Consider the following 23,238-nt stretch of genomic DNA (forward strand, 5'->3'; position numbering starts at 1 on the left):
CAATCACCCAGGGCCTCCTATAGCTATACCTAAGGTGCAAAATTTCAAACGAAAACGTTGAGTCTAACGGAAACAATTATAAAACTAAATATACTGTTCGAAGAAACATTTAAAGGTTTCAGTACCAATTTAAATTTTTTTTCGGCACATCCAATAAACCAACAACTTTTACATTTTCAGCCAACGTGCTTCTCCTCCCGGGATACTTTGTTCCTAAACAGTTTTCTCTTGATACGCCCGATAGTTCTCGAACGACGCCGTGTTAAGAGCTCCAAAGCCCAATTACGCAATTCGGAGAAGCTCGGGCATCCCCTGCCCTCTTTCGCCAAAAAAGAAAGAAAAAACTTAAACCTCACATACTATTTTTCTTTACACACCACCCTAATATTTCGCAAAAATTTCATTTCACTAAATGCTATGGTTCTCTGAAGTATTTGGCTCTCTGAGATCTCTGAAGTATTTGAAACATTTGATATTTGCAGTAGACGTCCTCCACCGCATCTAGACACCAGTGAAAGTTTCTCAGCGTCTGCAATACAGCTCAGCCATTACACGCTTACGCGACCGCGGGTTCTCCTAAATGAACATCGCAAAGCGCTCTCGCTAAACTGAGCAGCCCCGGATTCCGAGTGAGAAGGCAAGCGTCTAGCCCTTCTTCAGCAGCACGTGGGTTCGATAGCCCTCGTGCGCTGCGAGTGAGCGGCAGCCACGTCTCTCACCTTGGGTTCGGCTGCAGCGGCGGCGGGGTCCTGCAGCGTGGCCAGCGCCGAGGTCGTCGACTGAGCGGGAGACGGCGGGCCGTCCTGCTCGGCCGGCGGCGGCGACTCCTTGGGCGAGCCTTCGACCGAGGGCCTCGGCGACTGTTTGGGCGACGGCCCCAGCGACGTGGGCGCCGACACGCCCGGCGGCTGGGGCGACAGCGACGCCCTCCGCTGGACGGGCAGCGGTGCCGAGCCGCGACGGCCGCCGCCCGGCCTGCCAGCAGTGGGCCCCGTCATGGCGCACCCCGCGCCTTCAGCGGCCACGCTGCGCGCTCTGCGAGAAGAGAAGCGCAAGGCGTCACGAGCACGATCGACTTGGTCATCGCGACGGGTGGCTCCGGAGAAGCTGAACGCCAACATTGACGCAATAACATTGTAGCCTTCAAAGAAACTGCCACACGGCGACTCAAGCTCCAAGACCTGACGTAAACGCAAAAGATACTTTCTGTACTTTTATGCATTACGAGAAGTATAGAAGGGTCGCGCGCGTCGAAATGCCGAAGCGCGACCTTGATGTAATCTGCTTCAAACATCTAGAAGTTAAGACTAGCAATGCCGGCACGACACAAGTGATTCTTTGCGAGTGATCAGTGCACTTCGATTGCCTTAACAAATAATGAAAACTATCTATTACATGATTCGGAACGTCGTACCTCTGTCTGCTATCACAGACGCTGTGGTGGACGGCTCTGGAAGGCCCTATAGGGCTCTGAAAAAGGGGCTGTAGGGCTTGTCAAGCTCTTTATAGCCAGCGTTTTTCCCCGGCCCACGCAATGAACCCAATGGTACAATCGAATTAAAGCTTCAATTTCGACTACTTGGTATTCTTTACCGCTGGCTGAAACCGCGGCGTATTTTCAAGGTGTACAGGCCACAAGAAAATCTTTATCCTGCCTTCTCGTCGCCACGTAGTTGATCATGTGCACAAAATGGCGCCATATGCGTAGTGTTTCCACGGATTCTTTGCAATATGTGAGCAAGCACATTGGCGATACTTACTGTGGAACGAATGATTTCGACTGGCCACCCTGTGGTTGCCGCGCGAGACGTCAACGCAGAAGCAGCAATGTTAGTGCCGTCATTATTCGACGCTATCGATATAAAACACGTGCATTATTCTTATTATCCTGAACGAATGCGCCCGTCGCGGTGGCTGGCTTAGTGGCTATGCCACTGTACCCTTCTGAGCACGAGCTCACCGCTTCGATTTCCAGCTACGGAAGGAGCATTCGGATAGGCGACGGAATGCAAAAACGCCCGTGTACCGTGTTTTGGGTGCACGTGAAAGAATCCCAGGAGGTCAGAATGAATCAGCAGCTTTCGACTACGCATGCCTCGTAAGTCAATGTGTAATTTCGAGACAACAATGCCATTGATTAATGGAACGAGTGCGTTCCACTTATCTATGTGCTTAAATATTTTGGCAGTAAGGTGGCAGGTCACAAAACAATATTTGCGCTTTCTTTTTCACAAGGAATAATCTGCGTCACAAGGACATTCATCAATCACTGTAAGAGCATACACTCTCCTGAGCCTGTCGCAGCAAATTTTCGTTCTCGGCACGTGCTTGCAACGTCGCCAGTGCCGTCACGAGGAGCATCTCTCCGCCCGGTTTAGTTTTATTTTCAGTTTTTGTTTCTGCTTACTTAAAATGGCTTCTCCGCTTCTACAGGAATTGAATCATGTTACGCGAGACAGGAGGCGCACAGAAATAGAAAGCCGCCTCTGAAATAATGATGAAAGCCTTGCTTGCTTTTCCTTTCTTGAAAACGCTGCGCTCGCCACTTTCCTGTTGAGAATGCTGCGCCACACTGATAACGCGCGCGCCGTCCCTGACTTGTAAATGCCCGGCTCGCAGGGTTAAGGAAAGCAAATGCGGGCAAGACAGATGGCGATTGTCCTTGTGGGACAAGATACACCTGAAAGGGTGCAAACTTTTTAAAGAGTGTCGCATCCTTTTTTCGCTCCATTGTGAGTCCTTTAGAAAAGAGGCCTACAGCCCAATGCAACCAATCTGAAATCGCGTTTGAGCTTTCGTAAACTCGTCTGCACTGTCGCTTGATACTGCTTGTTCACTATCATCATCATCATCGTCGTCGTCACCGTTATAATTTATTGATCGCTGGAAGGCCGTTTTTTAGGGTTTTACGTAACGAGGGACACAAACAAAAAAATTACAGTTTCGCACGGAAAGCGAAGCATCGATAGCGATAGCAAAGTATTAGACAATTACACTAAACAAGATCCGTAACATTGCAGTGCCGGCAGCGGGGAGCACGCGTGCTTGTCCGAAAGCGAACGTTTCGTGCTGCCGTTACCTGTACCATTACAACTAAGCCGCGTCTCCAAAACGCGACCTCCAACATCAGGAACGCCAGAATGACAGCGCGCATGAAACCAGCAGCCATCTCGGTTCGTCATTGCCTGCCAGCCCTTCATGCTTGCCCCCGCAGCAGATGACCTCCGGCGGTCCATGCTCTCGGCCGCGCGGGCAACCAGGCCGGTCTAGAGGAGGAGACGTGCGCTCTTCTTCCCTAAGCAGCCGCAGGCCAGGGCGGACTCAATTACGTGACCTCTAACTTTGGGCAAGCGGGCCACTCATTCGCTTGCAGGTTAGGTGACCATCTGTCGCTGCCCTGTTTCGAACACCAATAATAATAATAATAATAATAATAATAATAATAATAATAATAATAATAATAATAATAATAATAATAATAATAATAATAATAATAATAATAATAATAATAACCCAGTTGGACATTATTCAGGACACCGCGGCAGCGGCGACGGTGACGGCGCAAATGAGCCTAGAGTGTCAGCACAATTGAACTGTCGCATTAAAATATGCATCGAAACATTTCATAAGACCCAAAAGAATGTACTGAGCGGCATTACTTTGGGTATTAATATATAAAATGAAATTCCAATGGTTGCTTAAACTTCAAGTGGTTACATTCGTCGACAACCTAGTCTCCAGCGGCAGTAACGCAAGCCCCGGCACCGATATCAATCACTCCAGAAGGAGAGAGAAAGAGAGAGAGGGCAGCTCAGTCGCCACCAGACTGATTCGATGTCGCAGACCCCGCGACTCATCTCTGTTACGGTTCGCTGAGCAACAACGAGCAGTCGTTCACACGCACGTTCCCGCACATGCATGGGCTGCGTCTTCTTGGTTTGATAATGCAGTGTCATTTCGTAGATCGCGTACCAAGGTTTATTGTGACGACCCGAAGGCCTTGGTGACAGGCTGCCGTCATGGCAACGGCACAAAACGAAGGTGCTTTTCTGTGGCTCAGTTTTTCTATGGCTGCCTCGATGTAGTACGTAGAACGCGACATGCGTAAGATGTATAGCAAAGGAGGCAAAGCAGGCCAGCCGCCTGTTCATCGCGCGGAGACATGTGAGCGAGATCCTCCATGTGTGTAACTGTCAGGCGTCGACGGTGTGCCGCTTTTAATTTGATGAAAGAGAACGACACGTAGGAGAAAAATGAATACACCGAAACGCAGGTTTCTTCCAATTATTTGTGGCCGTGAGAAAACGCTGAAGTTTTTTTTTTTTGAAACTGTGAATTTTGTGAGAACGCTTGTAGACTCTGTAAGATGGCTAAAGGACAGCTGACACGTAATTATTGTTTCGTTTTCTTTTCTTTGTTGGATAGCTGTAGACACATTAAGGTATGAAGCCTCGATTCTTTGAAAGCGCAAGAAATGATTAATTACATCACCTGTTACTGCGACCATTTCAAGACGTGCACCAAAGCAACACCGCTTCAGACGTGAAACGGGAGGAGTGGGATGTTAAATAGATAACAGAAACTGGAGGGTGTGGTCATATGATACCACACACTGTGACGCGTGCCCCCCCGCCACGACCACGTTATCGCAAGCTCAATTCATTGAGCACTATACGAGAAAAGGGAGGAGCTAAGAGGGACTGTGTACCTGTATTTTCAGAGAATGCGATGACACGAGACCAAGTTTGAACCGTGTCTAATGCGGAGAAGCGCACAATGCAGGAGGATGTGATTGCCGATTTCTAGGCGCGCGGCCAGCTTTCGGCAACACGGTCATTGTGCAGCTTTCAAGCACCGTACTTGGCTGATTAGAGCGCGCGCGAGTGGTTTGTAATACCACGTGACCACCACTTTGCCTTCCGCTACGCATCCTGCCTCCCATTCAACCTCCAAAGTCGCGCTAAACTTGGCGCACGCTTTGAACTGGTCGCACTGAAAGGTGATGTACTCAATTATTTCTTGAGATCTCGAAGAAGTGAGACCTCATAGAGTAATTATGTAGTCGACAGTTACTTATGAAAGAAAAAAAAAAGAAATGGAACACGAGTCTGAAGATTTTTGTATCAGTGCTCCTGTAATCGGTACGCGAGTAGAAATATAACCACGCAAGGTTGGCTCAATTAATTCTTTCGTCGCTGTGGCGTGTACAGGTACCTAAGAACTTCTGAAATTTAAGCGCTATTCTGGGCGATTCTTAGCTGGTCTTTCAGGTATGTGCGCGCGACGGTGCCGACCTGGCTCCAGATACTCTCCCCTGGGCGCGCCTAAAACTGTCGGCTAAAGCGATCGGCTCTCAAACCGCGCTCAGCTTGAAACTGCGTGAATAAAGTACCGATTCAATGAAGAAAATATTCGAACTGAAGGACGACAGTTACGTGTGCTCTTACGAGCACAACCTCTAAACGATGACTCTAACAAAATGTTTGAGCAAAAGACGGACAAATAAGGCCGCATGTGTTGCCAATATTGCCCGAAAGTGGGTTCATCTGTCAATACGACAAGTTGTCTTTACTAATGTAACAGAATTGGGGGTCCCAGAATATTCGGCGAGAACTGGGAGTCGGCCAGGAAAAGCAAATAAACGATGTAGCAGTGACATTACATCGTTGCGTTAAACGCTTGCTCTTCTCGACTAGCAGCGAGCGTGTCTCTTCATTTTACATATACCTCGGAAATCGACTTATGGCTTTCATCTGTATTTTATCGTTTACAACAGTTTAGATGCAACTTAGGATGTGTTGACTTCGCGAAAGCTTGTGCGCGATCAATATTTTGTTCGGCCATATGCAGTACTATCGACGGGCATGTAAGGCTGCTCAAGTGGTTATTCGGGCGGCGTTCGAGTTCAGTCCTAAAATTTCCGATTCACGCGCCCATGGTCGCTTTGTTCGAAATTTCTTTCTCTGCATGCGGCGTACAACCAACCACCTCTCTGCAGGTATGTGCGCAGTAGCACCTTGCGAGTCTTGTTCGATACTTGAATGCATGCATGGTCATGCACCATTATGCTGCATATAAAATACCACGCCGCGTTCAAGTTCGCGCTTCCATATTGTAATGTGGCAGTTTTCCGTGTGCAACATCGCACGCGAATGCTGTGCACCTATGCGCGCTAGCGCCTCACTATTTGATCATGTTTGCATTAATCGATTCAATAAAAGCCATGGAAGTTGTACAGTCTGGCAGGTCACTGAATGAGAATGGGAGCGGCTAAACGAAAGACAGGAATCAATAAAACAATATTTTAAGAAATCGTACCGCCCCCGCCTGGTTGTTTTCTGCGAGCACGCCAGGATGCAATCAAGACATATCTTATAGAGGAACCACTTTAGCAACGGGATAATTTATTATGTTGTATTCAATTGCTAGCCGAAAGCTGTTGCTGTTGCTAGCCGAAAACTGCTGACAACACCAAACGCTCAATAATTCCCGCTCCGAGCAGCGCTTTTCAGTGGGAAACATCCGAGAAGGCCTCGGTAAGCCATCAGAAGGTCGCTGCTGTGTCGGCCATTGTCAAGGAAGTTCGGACCCAGCCCCTTCGGCTATCTGGCAAACGTAACCGCAGTGCATAACATACCTCGAAGTGCAGCATATTGAAAAACTAATATTTCAGCAGGCCGCCCGATTTTCAAAAGTTTTCAGTTACCAACATCGCGAGGGTATGCCCTTATAGTAACACGGTTTTGACGGCACTTACTCGTAACCTTCCCCGTACGCAATAGCACTGCATTGGTCAGGATTAAAGCATTGATGTAACCCAGCAAGAAAGTTGCGACCAAGTGCCGTAAAGCGTATGTTATTACAAGTGGGTGCCTTCACGATGTTGCTAACTGAAAGTTGTTCAATTTCAGGCGGGCTGCTAAAATATATATATATATATTTAAAATGCTGCCCATTGAGTTAGGCTGGAACATTGCAGTGAAGTTCGACAGATGGCCGAAAGGCAATGTCGAAAATTCTGGTTGTGCTATTTGCCGCTATAGGGGGTACGGGAGATTGAAATTAAGCCACCTGATATCAAATCAACTGACAAACCTAGTCGCACGTTAAGAATAACAGGGGCGTAATGTTGCTGCTTGTAAATGCGTGTAAATTGCAGGCCCTTTAAAAGCTTGTTATTGTTAATCGTTCGACAACACTCTTGATGTAAAATCACATAAAGTCGCTTCGTGCATGGTTCTAGAAAATGACAATGAAAACAGAAAAAATTTTGACAAACGGTTTACTGTGTCGGAAATACGAGGCAGATAACTACTAATGCTAAAAAAAATGCTAGTAAAGGATAACAGACTACGTCCTGCTTCGCTACACTACATATAGGTTAAGCGATATGTCGCGCAATCACACATCGCACATTGAGGTTTCAGAATGAAGTGTATAATAGAGAGAAAGCATTATGTCTTGCGCACATCGCAAAGTACGATAGAATTCTCTTCATCTATGATTTTTTTTTTTGCGACAGTACCTGAGGGTGACAGTTGAGTACCCAGCTGTGTACCCAGCTGAGTACCCGCCTTGATTTCAGCGATACTTAAGCTCGTAGAAAGAAGCAAGTGCGCATAGATGCACTGCCGGAAGTTGTCCAAATCTGGGGACAAATTGGCGAAGCTTTTCTGTTCGCAAAGCCTGCTTCTGATCAGGCTGCCACGTTTGCTGATAATATATTCGCTGTCGCTATTGGTTAGCTATTGACCTTGCAAACTTATCTCGCGTAGGAAAGGTTTCGCGAGTGCGGACGCTGGTCCTGCCGCATGCTCGTCGACGGCGTTTTCCTGGCAAGTTGGCCGGTAGCGCGTAGAGTGCACAAGCGCACAGCGTTTGTGTGCAACGGTGCGCAGCAGCAATAGCAACATCACAACATGAAAGACTTCAAGGCAGTATTGGCTATCTTTTTGATGCAACACACCGCTGGCACATGTGTAACGTACATCCACGTGTCGAAGATGACTTGAAAGCCGCGACAAATGACTTGCCTTAATAATAATAATAATAATAATAATAATAATAATAATAATAATAATAATAATAATAATAATAATAATAATAATAATAATAATAATCAGTTATAGTAGTAGAAGACGAAGAAGTAGTAGTAGTAGTAGTAGTAGTAACGAACCCCGAAAACACACGGTATTTTGAATTCTTTTCCCGACATTGATTCTAGCAAAAAATATTAGGAACAACAATAATAAAAATTTCATGGCTCCTGCTTTCGTTCTCTTCGTGCATGACAAATACACAAGGACTAAAATGTCAACACACACTACGAAGGTTCAGAGCACAGCCTCTGTTTGCTTTCGCGTTTTGGCAGCGCTTCTTGCGCATCCACTGGTTCGAAATTGGACGTCAGATTGCTTCGCGTCGAGAGATGTGATCGCGACATCTTATTCCAATATCCCCCTTGATCTGCGCGCACTTGTATACTCACATCTAAAAACAGCCCCCATCGCCAAAGTAGGCATGGACTCACCGCTTGATATAGCTCAACAGGGCAGCAATATGTTCCCTTTCATAGGGAAAATAACAATAAAATAAAATGATAGGATTTCGATTTGAGCTGTCACCCGGAAAGAAGAAGCCTCAAGTCACAGAACATCCATCAAATTGCTGCTCCAACGATACACGCACGGCCTAACTCGAGCAAAGATCGTAGACGTTGGCCGGAGCCCGAAAATGAAGTGTCGGAGAGCTTGGTGGTGAGATAGGGGGACGTACACGACGGCTACACTTGCAACAGCTTGCGCAGACAAGCGTGAGGGCAGCGCCCTCTGAAATGAGAGAAATAAAACTCTCCTGCAACTTATTTGACATTTGTGCCTCGCCATGTACCTTCGTACTAGTACCGCGCACAACCCATAGATGGCGCCGTGGACACCATCGCTTCTTTCTTTGGTCGTGTTCTTTCCCGATGTTTGAAGATACAGCGAAAGATGAGAGAGGGCACCGACGTCCCGGTGGTTGTAGTTAAAGTCCTCAGGTGAGCTACAGTTGTAGTGGGTGAGTACCGAGCGCGGCGCGAGCTTATTCGCGGCTTGCGTGAGCCCAACTGTGACACCGTGAACAGCTCTCCGGTTAGGCCATTATTGCAGCACACACATTGTGTACACGCAGCCAGCTTTGCCTTCGCATCTTGCCATTGCTGCATAGCGTAGAGATGAAGAACCGGGCCCCGGAAGAGTCGACATGGACGGCATCTGTATAATATAGTGACATGCTGTGACTGCCAAATTCAATGCGTTAAAAAAAAAAGAAAGAAAGACGCACTTTATGACTTTTTTGTTGCAGTGTATTAAACTGTCCGAACGTTTTCTACTCCATATTTTGAAGTATCCGACTGCAGCATGTCCTACATTCAATGCCCTCTTGCTTACCAGGACGCCGATACTACCCGCCACGCAGATTCTACACGTAGAAAAGTTTGGCGTATTCGAATTACCGCGAGAGATCTGAATTCCAACTGATAATCAAGCGCGTGTCATCTCCGTTACCCTTCTTTTTGTTCTGCGAACAAGGAGTCATGGGATCGTGATCTGTAGCGATTCTTGTCATTTGCAATATTTCTGGCTCACAGGAAAAACAAATAATTAAATTATGGGGTTTTACGTGCCAAAACGACCTTCTGATTATGAGGCACGCCGTAGTGGAGGACTCCGGAAATTTTGACCACCTGGGGTTCTTTAACGTGCACCTAAATCTAAGTACACGGGTGTTTTCGCACTCGGCTCACAGGAAAGGAGGGATAACGCTGCCATCACCGGTATCGGCCACTCGGCGTAATTAATCAACAGAAATGAATAGAATCGAAGACGAAAAATCCTCTCGAAACTAAACACGGCCTCTAGGCCTTTCTTTGCTTTCCAGAATTCAAAAGTATAAAAGCGACGCTAAACAGAAATACGAAGTGTAGCTATATCGGCGACTAACGTTTTTGGAGCCGGGAATAGGGGCTTGCCCTGAGAAGGCGCTTGCAAAACCAGAAAGGTTACAAGTACGGAAAACGAGTGGTAATCCCGCCGTGCTCTTTTCACACCAGTCTTACATCCCGTTACGGAATTCAACAGCGTCCACTCGCCCAGGTAGTTGTATCTCATCGCTAAAAAAAAAAAAAGAATACCTTACGAGGAAATGTGAGAAAAAGACTGAACACGGCAACTCTTGCCGATTTTGACTGCACACAAAGAGCATTGAAACAGGCAAATTCTGTGACATCAGCGACCTCACCGATGCAACGTTTTGAGCACGAAATTAGAAAGAAATGCTTCTGTCTGTAATCTTCTAATCTAATGATGAAAAATCTTCTTTTATTTTTTTTCAGTAAGAAAATGCAAGCCCGAAATGAACCGGTCTAAACTGATTTACTGTTTCTGCTTAGTGTAGCTTTAATCCGGGCGTAACTTTCCTCGTATTGCTCCGTTGAAAAAAATAACAGCTATAGACCTACTTAAGGCCACCACTAAGGCTATGACAGTGCTTTTTGCTACAATCAAATCCTCTCTTTTAGACCACTATATAAAGCGCAGTCTTTGAAAACTCTTTATGGTACTTCTATTATCATTAAACAAAAGTTGCGAGGTGCTGGCATCATGGCGGTGGGCGGCTAGAACTTTTCTTTTGTTTTTTTTTTCCTCGCAGCTGAGATAAACAAAAGACTAATAAAACAATGATGTAAAATAATAACAAAGTCTGAACATTGCAGAGCACTGAAATATATAATCGATCGTTAACCAACCTTAATAGCCACTCGCACAATCCATACAGGTCGATTTATTTAACCGTGAGTCACCCTTCACAAAGCACATAGTGTATAGCGAGTGTTGCCTTTAACCTAATGGTTCACAAAGCGCCATTTTGCGGTCGAAATTTTCAACGTCGACCTTTTAAGATTGATTCCTGAGAGGCGTCCACGTGCCGTGACGCGATGCTAAGAAGAAATTCTCGCTTGGGTGCCGATCTGCCCCCCTTTAGACGGCCCCGAAACATCATATATTCTTCGCGCTTTTACGTGTTTTTCACCCTGAACGATTTTTTATGCATTCTATTGTGCCACGATAACTCACTGCTGCGTCACGGCGAGATATCTGTCACTGGTCATGCACCAGACATGGTAGGCGACCCTACTCTTTCACTTAGGTGTCTCTTAGTGGCATTCGCACCTGGCGTTGGCATTCTTTAGGATAAGCGGCCGAACGCCTTTCCCCTGGCACGATATGGGGCGAGGAGGGAGTGAGGGCGAGGAGGAATGCCAGCGTGCACCAAATGGCGGGGCACAGTCGCCTAGGGAGCGGCGCACGAAGCGCACCTTACGCACCCTCTCCGTTGCTGACGTCAGAGCAGGTAACGAGCGCGCGCGCGGGCAGCTGTTGCGAGCAAGCGAGCGAGCGAGCAGGTGAGCGCCAATGAGGAGAAGCGAGAGAGGAGGGAGTGACGTCACATCCGCTCCGCTAGGCAGATGTTCAGTCTATGCCAGGTAACTGTTTTCCATTAATTAGAAGGTTAAATATCGCTCCACCTTCTTGCGCGTGACGTCGTTAGTGACGTCATTACTTCCGCTTGCTACTTCCAGATTTCCAGAAATTTCGTCAAAGTCGTGCGGACGTGGCAGGTCTGTGAAGTCTACGATTCTGTGCCTTGGTGTGCGGTGATCAGTTATTTCTAATTATTTCTGGTTATTTCTGTAATTTTAGTTACAAGTTGAGTTTCTGAGGTGACTGGAATAATCAGAATGAATTAGAAATGACTGATCACCGCACACCAAGGCACAGAATCGTGGACTTCAGAGACCTGCCACGTCAGCACGACTTCTGCCCAGGTACGTGGCATTTGCATATTTTTAAATTCTGGTTAAAGTTACCAGGGACGCCCTGTACAATGAAACCCATGAATTTTGTACTGTATTACTACTTTTATTTTCTTTCTGATTTATTTTGAATTTTGTCTCCGGTCGTCTCAAGAGGTAAACCGGAAGTGCTGCGGAAGAAACAAGAGTGTCACTCGATGCTTGTGCCATGAATAAGAAGTCCAACATCCAACTTTTGTTCCCTTTGATTTGGGACACGGCTAAAGACGACCTCGAGGCACAGCTACCATGACAGGCAAACATTTTTCAAGCCAAATACACGAAGAAGAACGCAGAAGGCAAGACGAAACGGCGGGTGCAAGGCGTCGCGAAATTCATGCCCATGTGCCCAAGTTCTTATTCTAGCTTTTAAAGATGGTTATGTGCTTACCTCTATAAACCCTGTGCTCGTCAAATTTTGCATGAAGAACGCTTTTTTCTTTGCTTGTTTGCTTGGTGTGCACCATTCGACAAAACACTAGGCGTACAGTCATGTACTTCACTTGTCCTCGCTTAGAGCCGCAGACGCACGGCGAAACCGGTTCACTTCTATGCAGCAACTCTTTTTTACTATGGCGAGGTGGATGCACGCAGTGGTTTCTCACTTTTGCCGGGAAAAACCAGGCAGGGAGACATACCAAGTGTTTTTATTGAACGATGCAAAAGAAAATATGGGATCTGCTCTAGAAATTATATAGAGCGGAAACTGTAGATAGAGCGGAAACTGAGCGGAAACAAAGCAACTGTATGTACGAACCAAAGTTAATGAAAAAAAAAACGTGAGTCACTGTATACCCTGCGTGGCTATACAAACCGCGGGACTTCAGTACATTGCGTCGTCATTAATAATCCGTCCACGAACAGTACCCGGGCCTAAAATGGAGCAGTTAAAGCCTACCCTCCAAATTAATGGCGGAAGAAGCTCACAGACAGGAACTTCTGGCTTAAAATATTCCACGAGGAACAGCTTGATGAAGGAAAGCTTGGGCGCCTGCTTCGAATAACGTGTCGTCCCTGCGTTAACTGATTACTTTTTAAACGCGCTTGTGTGCGTTAACGCGGTTCCGTTAACGCAACTCCGCGAGGCGCCCAAGTTTCGAAACTAACTAGCGAAGCTACAGTGTCGTGGACGCAGCGGTGTCTAAATTAGCCACCGCCGGTATAGGTTTATGAAACCGTACTACGATGAGCGCTAGGCGAGCCGATGGTAACAATAGAAGTAGGGCACTAAGCGGGTCGAACGCTGACGCAGCGTGCGTGTCGTACTTGAAACAGACAGGATGCGAGAGAAAACGAGACCTGACCAATCGCGCCTCGCGAGTGTGTCTTCCTCCCGCGAAAGGAAAAAAGAGAAAAAAAAAAGGAATAAGGAACGCGCGCCCGCCACCGGTACTTTGGCACAGGTTTGGCTTCCTGCGAAGGATGTTCTTGGTTGTTGCTGTTACTGCCGCTGCGGGCCCACTTCCTTGTTTTCTTTGTTCTCCCCTTGATTTGTTACCGTGACGTTTATGTCATTAGACGGCTGTGGTTCGACCAACCGGAAAGGGAAGTCTCCCCATTTCCGATATGAGACTGGCAACTGCGCGGTCAGCTTGTTTGGACTTGCAAGAAGCTACACTCCTAAAAAAAAAAAAGAAAGGTCATCACATTCACTAACTAAATACTAACACGTTACTTCTCCCAAGAACGCACTACCTTCTTAGTAAGTGCGTGTAGTAAAATGATGGTCAGTACTTTTCACTACTTTCTGAAGCTAGAAAGAAAGCGCTAACGTAGTACTAACTAAATACCGCCGCGGTAGTGCAATTACTAACGCAAGTGAACTAGAATGACCAACAACGCAATGAGGCCTATTTGATTTAAGAGTGCCGCTTGCATTGTTATGAAGTCTATCGTATTGTAAAAGCTTAAGCAAGTAACATAATAAATATATATGAAAAAAAAGATAACCACGTCCTTTCCCTATATATTCAGGCATCAATTAAGGGTATATATACCTAATGTTTACCAGGCACATCAAGGGGCACTGACTCCGGTTAAGAATACACTACATGTCAACAACAAGCCACGATGAGCAAGAACACACATTCTGAACGACAAATGTGCTACACGACACCTAATTAAAGAGGAATGTCAAGGGCACTTATACCCTAGTTTGAGGGAGCATGCACTGCATTGATGAGCACCTATTAGTGGCACGAATATCGAGTGACACTCTTGTTTCTTGCGCAGCACTTCCGGTTCACCTCCTGAGACGACCAGCCAGGCAATTAAAAAAAAATCAGAAAAAATATTTAAAAAATCGTACAGAACAAAATTCACGGGTTTCAGTATAAATATATCAGAGCATAAGTTTAGCTACAAGCAGAGTTACTGAAGTGTCTGGAATAATCAGAAATAATTATAAATCACCGATTACCGCACACCGATGCACAGAATCGTTGACCTTAGAGACCCGCCACGTGAACACGACTTTGGCGAAATTCCTGGAAACCCGGAAGTAGAAAGCGAAAGTAATGTCGTCACTTATGACGCCACAGGCAAGAAGCTGGCATGGTATTTAACCAGCTAATTAATGGAAAACAGTTGCCCTTGAGTTCGGTTCGTGCGTTGCGTTCGGCTAAAGTTAACCTAAAGAACACCAACGCCGAGGCGCGAGCGCCACTAAGAGACACCTAAGTCATAGATTAGGGTCGCCTACTATTTATTTAATTGGAAAAATAATCAAAGATTAGTGCACAAGCTTTGAAAACCTACTGTCTGCATATATGTATGCTACGACTTGGCACATAACTGTTAGTCCAACATAATTAACAACACTACAGATTATCTCAATTTTGCATAAGACTGTCAAAATCATGTCATAATAGGCCACTGCCAGACGAGGTAGTAGTGGCTTAGTAGTTACTTTTTAAAACTACTAACAAGCCTTTCTGGCCAGTAAAGGCAGCATTTGCTAGCTTTTCTAGGTGCTGACTAGTACAGAACTAGTAGCAAGGTAGTAAAATAGATAGGATTCTAGTAAACGTGTGCATTTACTAGCGGTTTACTAACTTTATCTTAAAGAGTGTGCTTCTGAGCTGCTGAAGGCGTGCCGCTTTGGAGACTATATATGTGGCTCTTACGAAAAAAAATTGCTGGCTCTCCCGTAATCGAGAGTAGATGTAAGCACGAAATGGCAACCGGCAAAGCATAATGGTTGAAGATGATACTAGCCACAATCTTAAAATGGGTGTAGTGCATGTTCGCAGCAGTACACCCCACCACACTACACTGCACCACATTACGCTATACTGTGCACTTGTTTTTATGGACGCTGCACAGCTAGAAGAACAAAACCGGAAAAAGGCGGCACGACAGGCAGCGAAAGATGCCAGGCAGACAGAGCCCACTGCCCAGCTAGAAGAAGAAAATTGCTTGAAGGAGGCGCCACGCAGCCTGGCGCCATCTCTCGAGGCGACGCTAAACGCGCGCCGCGGAACTCATGGACCCCTTGCATTCAAAAGAGCACAGACAACCCTGTCTCAGCGTCAAAAGATGACAATGAAGTGTATGGTGCCCTGTATCTGCCTCTTGAACGTCGCCTATTGGAAATGACAAATAAACCTTCAGCGTACTAGAAGTTACAGCTTGAGTGATATTGTGGACAAACATTAGTAAGAACGCGGAAGCAATTTTTCTTGTAACTTATTTGGGCAGCAACTAGAGTATGTTATGCGGTCCTGTACAAAGGGTTGTGGGCAAGAAACTACATTTTCATAAGTTTTGGCTGGTTGCCCGGATGATATCCTTTTGCTCTTGCGACTAGCCGGATGTTCTCGTTTGAGCGCCCGGATCACGGATCTGGCTTTAGGCTCAAGGTCACTTGAAGGTCGCCGACAACGGGAGCTAAAAGTATTTCATGCTTGATATGTGAGACGGCCCACGTGTATCATATCCTGGAAATTGCGACTTGTGCTTGACCCCGCAATATGCTTCAAGGGTAACTTCGTGAGGTATATTTTAGGAGTACGGACCTTAACAAAATATGTATTGCCCATTCTCCTGAGTACTTGGGCCATGAATAAAGTCCCGCTGGAAAGAGCACTGGATGCATTACGCGCGTCTCCTGGCCTGCAGTATGGTCTTACATAGGAGAGAGAGAGATGCAAATGAGAGAAAGGCAGGGAGGTTAACCCATCTTACACAGGGCTGAAACAACAAAATGTGGGGAGTCTAACAGCTGGACTGAAGGTCACAATCAGAATCGGCGGGTATCGGCAGCATCCAGAGCACTTGCAGTGGCTTGGGGAAGAAGCGTGACGAAAGCTTTCCTTCGACACCATCATGAAAGCGAACTTCCTTATAGTAGAATGTGACTTAACGTGAAAGTGACTTAACGTGAAAGTGAGCAGCACAATCGCTGAGCAGGATTTCCGGCTATTTTCTGTAAACAGACTCCCCAACGATACTCACAGTTACTCTTGAAGTGGTTATCGGCCATAGTAGGCCCTAAACAGACTCTCTAACTATACTCACAGTTACTGTTGAAGTTGTTCTCGGCCATAGTAGGCCCTAAACAGACTCCCCAACTATACTCACAGTTACTCTTGAAGTGGTTCTCGGCCGTAATAGGCTGCGTAAGAGCCGGTACCTTCGCTATATCGCAGATTTCAATCGTAGACAGACCCTTCATAAGCATTCCCCATGAAACGTAGCATATTTTTTCGTTTTGGGTTACTTTTGTTTTCCCAAGTGCACGATGTGGATCTAGTCTCAGTGCACCCCGCCACCTGCTATTTATTATTTTGGCTATTAGGAATAACATCAAGAGAATGTACAGAACGACACATGAAGGCAGTATAAGCCATGTAATTAACTAATGAAGTACACGCGGAAGCGAGGCCGTCTATTAGCGGCATCGTCGAGCACGCCATGCCATACACTATAGAAATCATATTGTGTTCGTTTGGGAAATAGCTGATGCTGCTGAGCCCGAGGTCGAAGGTTTTGATCCAACGGCCGCATTTCGATGAGGGCGTTAAAGAGGCTAAGTGGTAAAAATTAATCCTGAGTCACCCCCCCCTCCCCTTTACTGCGTGCCTCATAATGATATGGTTTTGACACGTATCGTCCAAGCATTTAAGTAATTTTAATTTGTGGTAAGAGATATAGCCCCCTTTTCTAATAAGTGTAATGGAATCAAAACTTCTTTATTCAGTTGACAGACATTCTTCAGTCACTGTCACATGGCATAAGAAACATGTCGCATACGTCGATAACATTGCGTCTTTCGCAGACACACCGATAATGTGAATATACAATTTCAGAAAAAAAAGAACGAAATTGCTGTTTAGGCTACCTTTATTAGCTTGTCTTTGGGGTTATTGGTTGAGAGTGCGAAAATAACAGCCCTGTTGAATTATAGCTGGAACGCCTGATGAGCAATTAAATTAAAATTTATTTATTTATTTATTTATTTATTTATTTACTTATTTATTTAAGTCTTTAGGAACAATTATGCTTGGTCGCCACCTACCGACATAATAACTACATTTATTCTCGGAGATTCATACGAGCCATATTTACTCTCTGGCCGCACGAATGATTAGATCATCGTACAAAGGGGATAACATTTATTAAGTTTCCAAATGCGTGAGGATCGTCAATCTCCCTAATAGCTTTTTCTTTGCAACGAGTCAATACCGCGATGCTTGAAACTGTCGAATGTTGATTTTTCTGATGAAAGAGACTGTAGCTAGAGCGTGTTTCATTCATATGGTATAATCTCCAGAAATGGTATGGTATGGTATATCTCCAGAAATGAAACACGGCCGACGCGGCATAAAAACACACAAACACTCAATGAACATTCTTTTCATACCGATTGCTTTAAGAATTCCTTCTTTCCTTTAGCGATAAGAGAGTGGAATAAACTTAGTGAATCCATTAGTAACAGCTCCTCACTAGATACATTTGCTAATTCAGTGGAAGAACACCTCCTTGCCTTACAGCTCTGACACATAGCCAGGTTTGTTACCGATCTTCATAGCCTAACACTTTAATCTATGAGTGTGCCTTTTGTATGATGCATCATACGCACGACTGCATCCTGTCTGTCATGTTCATTAGGTATTGTATATCACATGTGCTTTCAGGTGTTTTTTTTTCTCTTGTTTGGTTTCTTGTTTTCTCAGATTCTTCCTTGTTATAGTATATTGTGCCCAAATATTGCATTTGTGATGAACTACTTACTTCTTTTGTTTAGTGAAACCAAAACCTTTGCAATAACACACTTATGATTATATAATCTATTTATATTCTTTGTTCGCAAATACTACCCTATGTACTTGCCCTTCCTGTTAGAATCCCATGAGGGATTGACAGTATGTGAAAATAAATAAATAATAAATATATTTAAGTTCTGAGAATGTGTTCTCGACGATTTCCCACGTGCAACATCTGTCATTTGTCATTTGTCATTTGTCACTTTGTACAATCGACGTTCTCTGCTCTTCCTTCTTTTCAGCTGCGTTACGTGCGACCAGAGGCCGTATTCTGCAAAGGTGATTTTCCTCCGATATCTATTCATTCTTTATCCTTCATTTGACTTCTGCGATAGTAAGGGCGCGGATTCGGGCGCTCCAATAGCAAAGTGCAAATGAATAGGACATGAAAATAACCGTGACGAAATACGGCCCCACATTCACACAACTGGTTCTAATTAATAGTGCTTTGTGCTTCGCGGTTGACCTCGTGACTATCGTCATCCTGTGTTCTAGCCTTGTCTTGACAAATCCGTCTGCACTCGCTGACAGTGAAGTTTGACAAAAATGTCTCCAGGCCAGTTGGCGCGTATAGATGAGCCGAGCAGTCTGTTTGACTACAGTGCTCGCGTCCCCTTTGCGCCAAATAGCGCTTCTGATATCAGAGCCTGTATTCACAAAAGTTCTCTGACATATCATACTTGCCATCTGATAATAACTATGGCCGTAGCAACTGCCCCATTGTGCGGGGCAAGAAGTTCTTGCTATCGTCGACCAAGATTGCTGAACACTAAGAAAGCGCTGCTAACAATCCGCATAAAGAAGCACACGGAGAATGTGTTTAGCATGAGTTTGTTAGCATACTGCCAGGCTTGTACCAACCCCTGGCCTTGGCACTTGAGCACTGCTAAGCAAGTTTTGAGCGGTTCAGAAGCACAGTGGTTTACTCGTATTCGCTAATGTGAGCTTGCGTTATATGATCAATGTCGCGTTTCCGCTCTACACAGCTCAATTCATTACAAGCAAACGACAGCGGTGGAAGCGGGAGCGGATGCGCTGATTTAAATAAATGAGCCGGGAGCTTTCCACCTAAGCATCCATATACAGATCAATATACATATACAGATACAGATGTCCTTGTCCTTTGCGCTGTACGTTATTTTTGATCATGAATTACCAACTAGCCTAAGCAACCACCCTAGTTCACCTTCATCCATATACAGGGCGTTACATATCCTGTCACCACGCGGTCTACAAAAATTCCGCGTCAAGCGACAAAGCGAATGGAAAGCTATGTTAGGGAGTCACTGTTGGACGAGCACGCATGTACGCTATGCGTATCCCGGCACCTTCTCCTTTTTTTTTTGTAATCAATATTTCTTGTGGCCTTTATCCTTTTCAAAGGGCTTTTCCGAGGGCCATGTCTGCTTTGTTGGGCCTGTTGTGCAGAGCACACAGTTCGGCTTTTCCTTCTTTTCTCTGTATTTATAATCCCGAAACGCATATATAAAGATTCCATAGTTGACCTTCATCAATTGTAATTTGATTTACTTCATGTTACAGCAGATCCCACCAAGCAAACTGTGTCGTCCGTGCCTCGTCGCCTTTTCTAAGGAATTCCACGCGGTGTTCCCCCTAATTGACTAACAAGGCCCAGCACCATGGATGGGAGGGATCGATTTATGGCGCGTGTATTACGACCAAGTGCTTTTTCGATGATCCCGTAAATAAAGCGCAGTGTTCAACGGTGGTTGGGATGAGGATGGTGAAAGCACAACCACTACGTAAAGGGCCTGCAGGGCCCGAGATATCTCATTGCCACTATACTACGTTAGAGCTATTCAAACAGCAGCGCTCGCTATGAAAAGGCAAACGAGCCACGAAGGCTGTGGAGGTCTCTTCTAAGCCCTATATCTGATTTAAATTGAACATGTATAGTTGTGCCTTAAATTGTTATGTTACAAAATAAATCAGTAAGCCTATAGTCTTGTCATACAAAGGCCTACAGCCTTCTTCGCGAATCCTTTGTTAGCGATCGTTACCTAGCTGTGCGAGCTTCTAATTTTTACAAAGCTATAATTATCTGAGTCCCTGAAAACATCCATTTTCACGTCATTTTAGCATACACTTAAATTTCACATTTTTACAAGGCAGTAGCTATCCCTGACTACACAATTTACGGGGTTTTCTCGATAAGCACCTGCACTATATAAGCTGACAAAACAGCGAGACCCATACGTCCCTTTCCTGGTATGGCGTCATTGTAGTACAATTGTGCTCATTGCTTTTTTATAAGGATTCCGAGCAAACAATTACCATCTAACATTCCCCAACCCACGGGACCGCGCTCCGGCGTTTACATTTTGCAGCTGTATATAGCGCCAAGTGCATGGCGCGCGTTTGCGTTCGAGACGAACATTGAAGGCCTACAGTACAACTGAACTGAATCCTGGGGATTTACGTGCCAAAACAACGAGTTCATTACGAGGCGCCCCGTAGTGGGAGGGGGGTTTCGGACCAATTTTTGACTACCAGGGGATCTTTAACGTGCCCCTAATGCGCGGGACGCGGGCGTTCTTGCATTTTGCGCCTGTCAAAATTTATTTCATTTATTTTTCCCTTAAAGGCCCGAAGGCATTACATGCCTTCGGCCGCCGCGGCCGGGATTTGATGCAGCGACCTCGTGCTTGGCAGCGCAACACCATGACCGCTAAGCTACCGCGGCGAGTCTACAGTACAGTGCGGTGTGCTTTTGAGAACTAGTCTGCGTGCAACATAATCATCGCTTCTGAGTTTGGCATTTGTATGCCAAGTTTTTGATGTAGCCAATTTCGTTGGCTGTTATCACGGTAGACGATAATGCCTGGCTCTTCGTCATGCCACACGGTCAAAGATAGGGAATGTACATGCAAGCCGTCGATTCTGTCGAATGCCTCCATACTGCAAAAAAGAAAGTCATCATCATCAGCCTGGTTACGCCCACTGCAGGGCAAAGGCCTCTCCTATACATCTCCAACTAATTGTCGTACTAATGTACTAATTGTGGCCATGTCGTGCCTGCAAACTTCTTAATCTCATCCGCTTCTTAATCTCATCCGCCTAAAAAGAAAGTAATAATTGAAAAAAAGAAAGTGATAATAAATAAATCCAAAAATAAAGAAGAAGAAAGAAGAAGAAGAAGGAGAAGAAGAAGCAGAGAGGCCTGCGTATTGCGGGTCATTGAAAGTGACCATCGCAAGTATTTCAGGCGCCTAGACCTGTTGATGCCTATTTGTGCGGTGCTCACATTCATACTCCGCATTTAAACAAATCTACACCTCATTGCACATGGATATCTCTAAAAAAAAAACAACTAGCATGTCGTTTATTTGTTGCATGAAGTATTTCTTTGTTCTTTTCACCCAGTAAAGGCGCCTATATTTTGGCCTCACTAAGTTGCGCCACTCAAGAGATATTGTTTTCTTGTTCTCTCCTCTTCCTTAACAAGTTCTTCGTGCGTGCGGTACCATGGCGGCCAGCGCCGTCTTGCCTTTTCTGACTCAGGAAGTCAAGTGAACACGTTCTCAAAGTGGTATTTGCAGTCGTCATGACGATTAATTCAAACCTGCTGCTCTCCACGAGGCGACGGTAACAACAGAAGACTAGACGATGCACAACCAGGCGGAAGCTGACGTGTCTTTCGCGACAGTCAAACTGAAAATCATTGTGCTCAGCCCCAATTAGGGCACTATTTGTGCAAGTCAGCTCTACCACAACCTTAGCAGGGCTATGAAATACTGAACTAATTGTTTCTGGCATATTTTTTTTTTTTCAAATTCGTCTCGTGGTCTCTTCGCAGCTGAAACGCACCTTCATCACACTTGTTCAGCATGCTGGGACCATACTGTGCCTCTTCTTGCTTTCTTTTCGTTTTGTTTTTCGCATAAACCATCCTACGACGTAAATAACTTCATTGGTACACTCTGAAGTGCTTATTTTCGCAGTGCCTCTTCCACTTTTTTCTTGTTTTTATTTGTGGCATAACAAAGTCACGAAACAGTTTTTCGTTCCCCTTATTAAGATTCATTTGGGTATTATATGTACCAAACGCGGCCTTATAGAAACGTGATCGTGGAAGCGAAGTCACTGATACAATATGTGGAAGTGCCGTGGCAAAGAAATGCGTTAAAGGCCTCGTAACGCCAAAGACAACTGTCTCTTCAAAAAAAAAAAAGAAGAAAACGAATGAATCACACAACTTGAACCTTCGCATAATGATTGAATCACCTGCGTCCATCTATTGTACTTGCACACGGAAGCATAAAGCGCAGAAAAGGACACGGCAGCTTTCCGTCCTCCATGTTGACCTTTTGTAACAATGATGGTGCCTTGATGCCTTTGGGCGCTGTGAGAGTTGGCTCCGAACTTTGACTTTGGAATAAGTACTCAAAGCTCTCAGGTCAACACCGTTCACCTCGAGACAATATCAATGTGCCGCGGTCAAAAGAGACGTTGACGAACTGTTGCAGGCGCCGCATAGATCGCACGATGCTTTTGTCAAATGTAATTTGTGCGCCTTCGTCTAGAGGCTAGCCGGGCTCGACATTACGGAACTCGTGGTGGTGCCGAGATTCTTGAAGCCTCGGGGCGCTTTGGGCTCCTCGTCGTGCCAGCACATTATTTCTGAGGCCTGCTCCTCGAGTGCAGTTCCTTTGTTATGGAGATGCGGCTGGTGTTTGCATTCCAGCGTGGCTTTTGTTCTCACGAGAGACCCCGGAAACGCAAACAGCGTGGCACCGCCATTTCGCCCCCGCTGCACAGCCGGCGTTCCATTCCCGGGCTGCGCTTACATAGGACGAAGTTGGGGCGCGGACTCCGACAGAGCGCCGCCCTTAGCTACCGTCACTGTGCGTTATGGCGGCGATGCATCTGCCGCGATGAACAACCCCGCCATTGCGCACCGCTCGAAAACGAACACCTTCCATGTTTCGCGGTTCGTATCGCGATAGCACTCTCTCGTTTGAAACGTGGCCTTCCACCAGGCGTGTGCGCGTATATATACACATACACGCTCCGCCGCCGCGTTTCGCAGCGTGCTTGCGGCTACGTGCGGCTCGC

At 45.7% G+C, this 23,238-nt stretch overlaps 1 protein-coding gene and 1 long non-coding RNA gene across 2 annotated transcripts in view; one reads left to right on the forward strand and one right to left on the reverse strand.

The window, feature by feature from the left end:
* LOC139053080 (uncharacterized) overlaps positions 1 to 657 on the forward strand; it is a 90,671-nt gene extending 90,014 nt beyond the window's left edge. The window contains exon 3 of the long non-coding RNA XR_011510211.1: positions 483 to 657. This is a non-coding gene — a long non-coding RNA (uncharacterized lncRNA). The remainder of the gene's footprint in view (positions 1 to 482) is intronic.
* Positions 1 to 23,238, reverse strand: part of cac (calcium voltage-gated channel subunit cacophony) — a 618,385-nt gene that overhangs the window by 452,983 nt on the left and 142,164 nt on the right. Inside the window, exon 2 of the mRNA XM_070530231.1 lies at positions 720 to 1,035. Within this exon, the coding sequence (XP_070386332.1) occupies positions 720 to 1,035 (316 nt within the window). The remainder of the gene's footprint in view (positions 1 to 719; positions 1,036 to 23,238) is intronic.

The sequence above is a fragment of the Dermacentor albipictus genome, chromosome 1, assembly GCF_038994185.2.
Source record: "Dermacentor albipictus isolate Rhodes 1998 colony chromosome 1, USDA_Dalb.pri_finalv2, whole genome shotgun sequence".
In the NCBI taxonomy this organism is placed as follows: Eukaryota; Metazoa; Arthropoda; class Arachnida; order Ixodida; family Ixodidae; genus Dermacentor; species Dermacentor albipictus.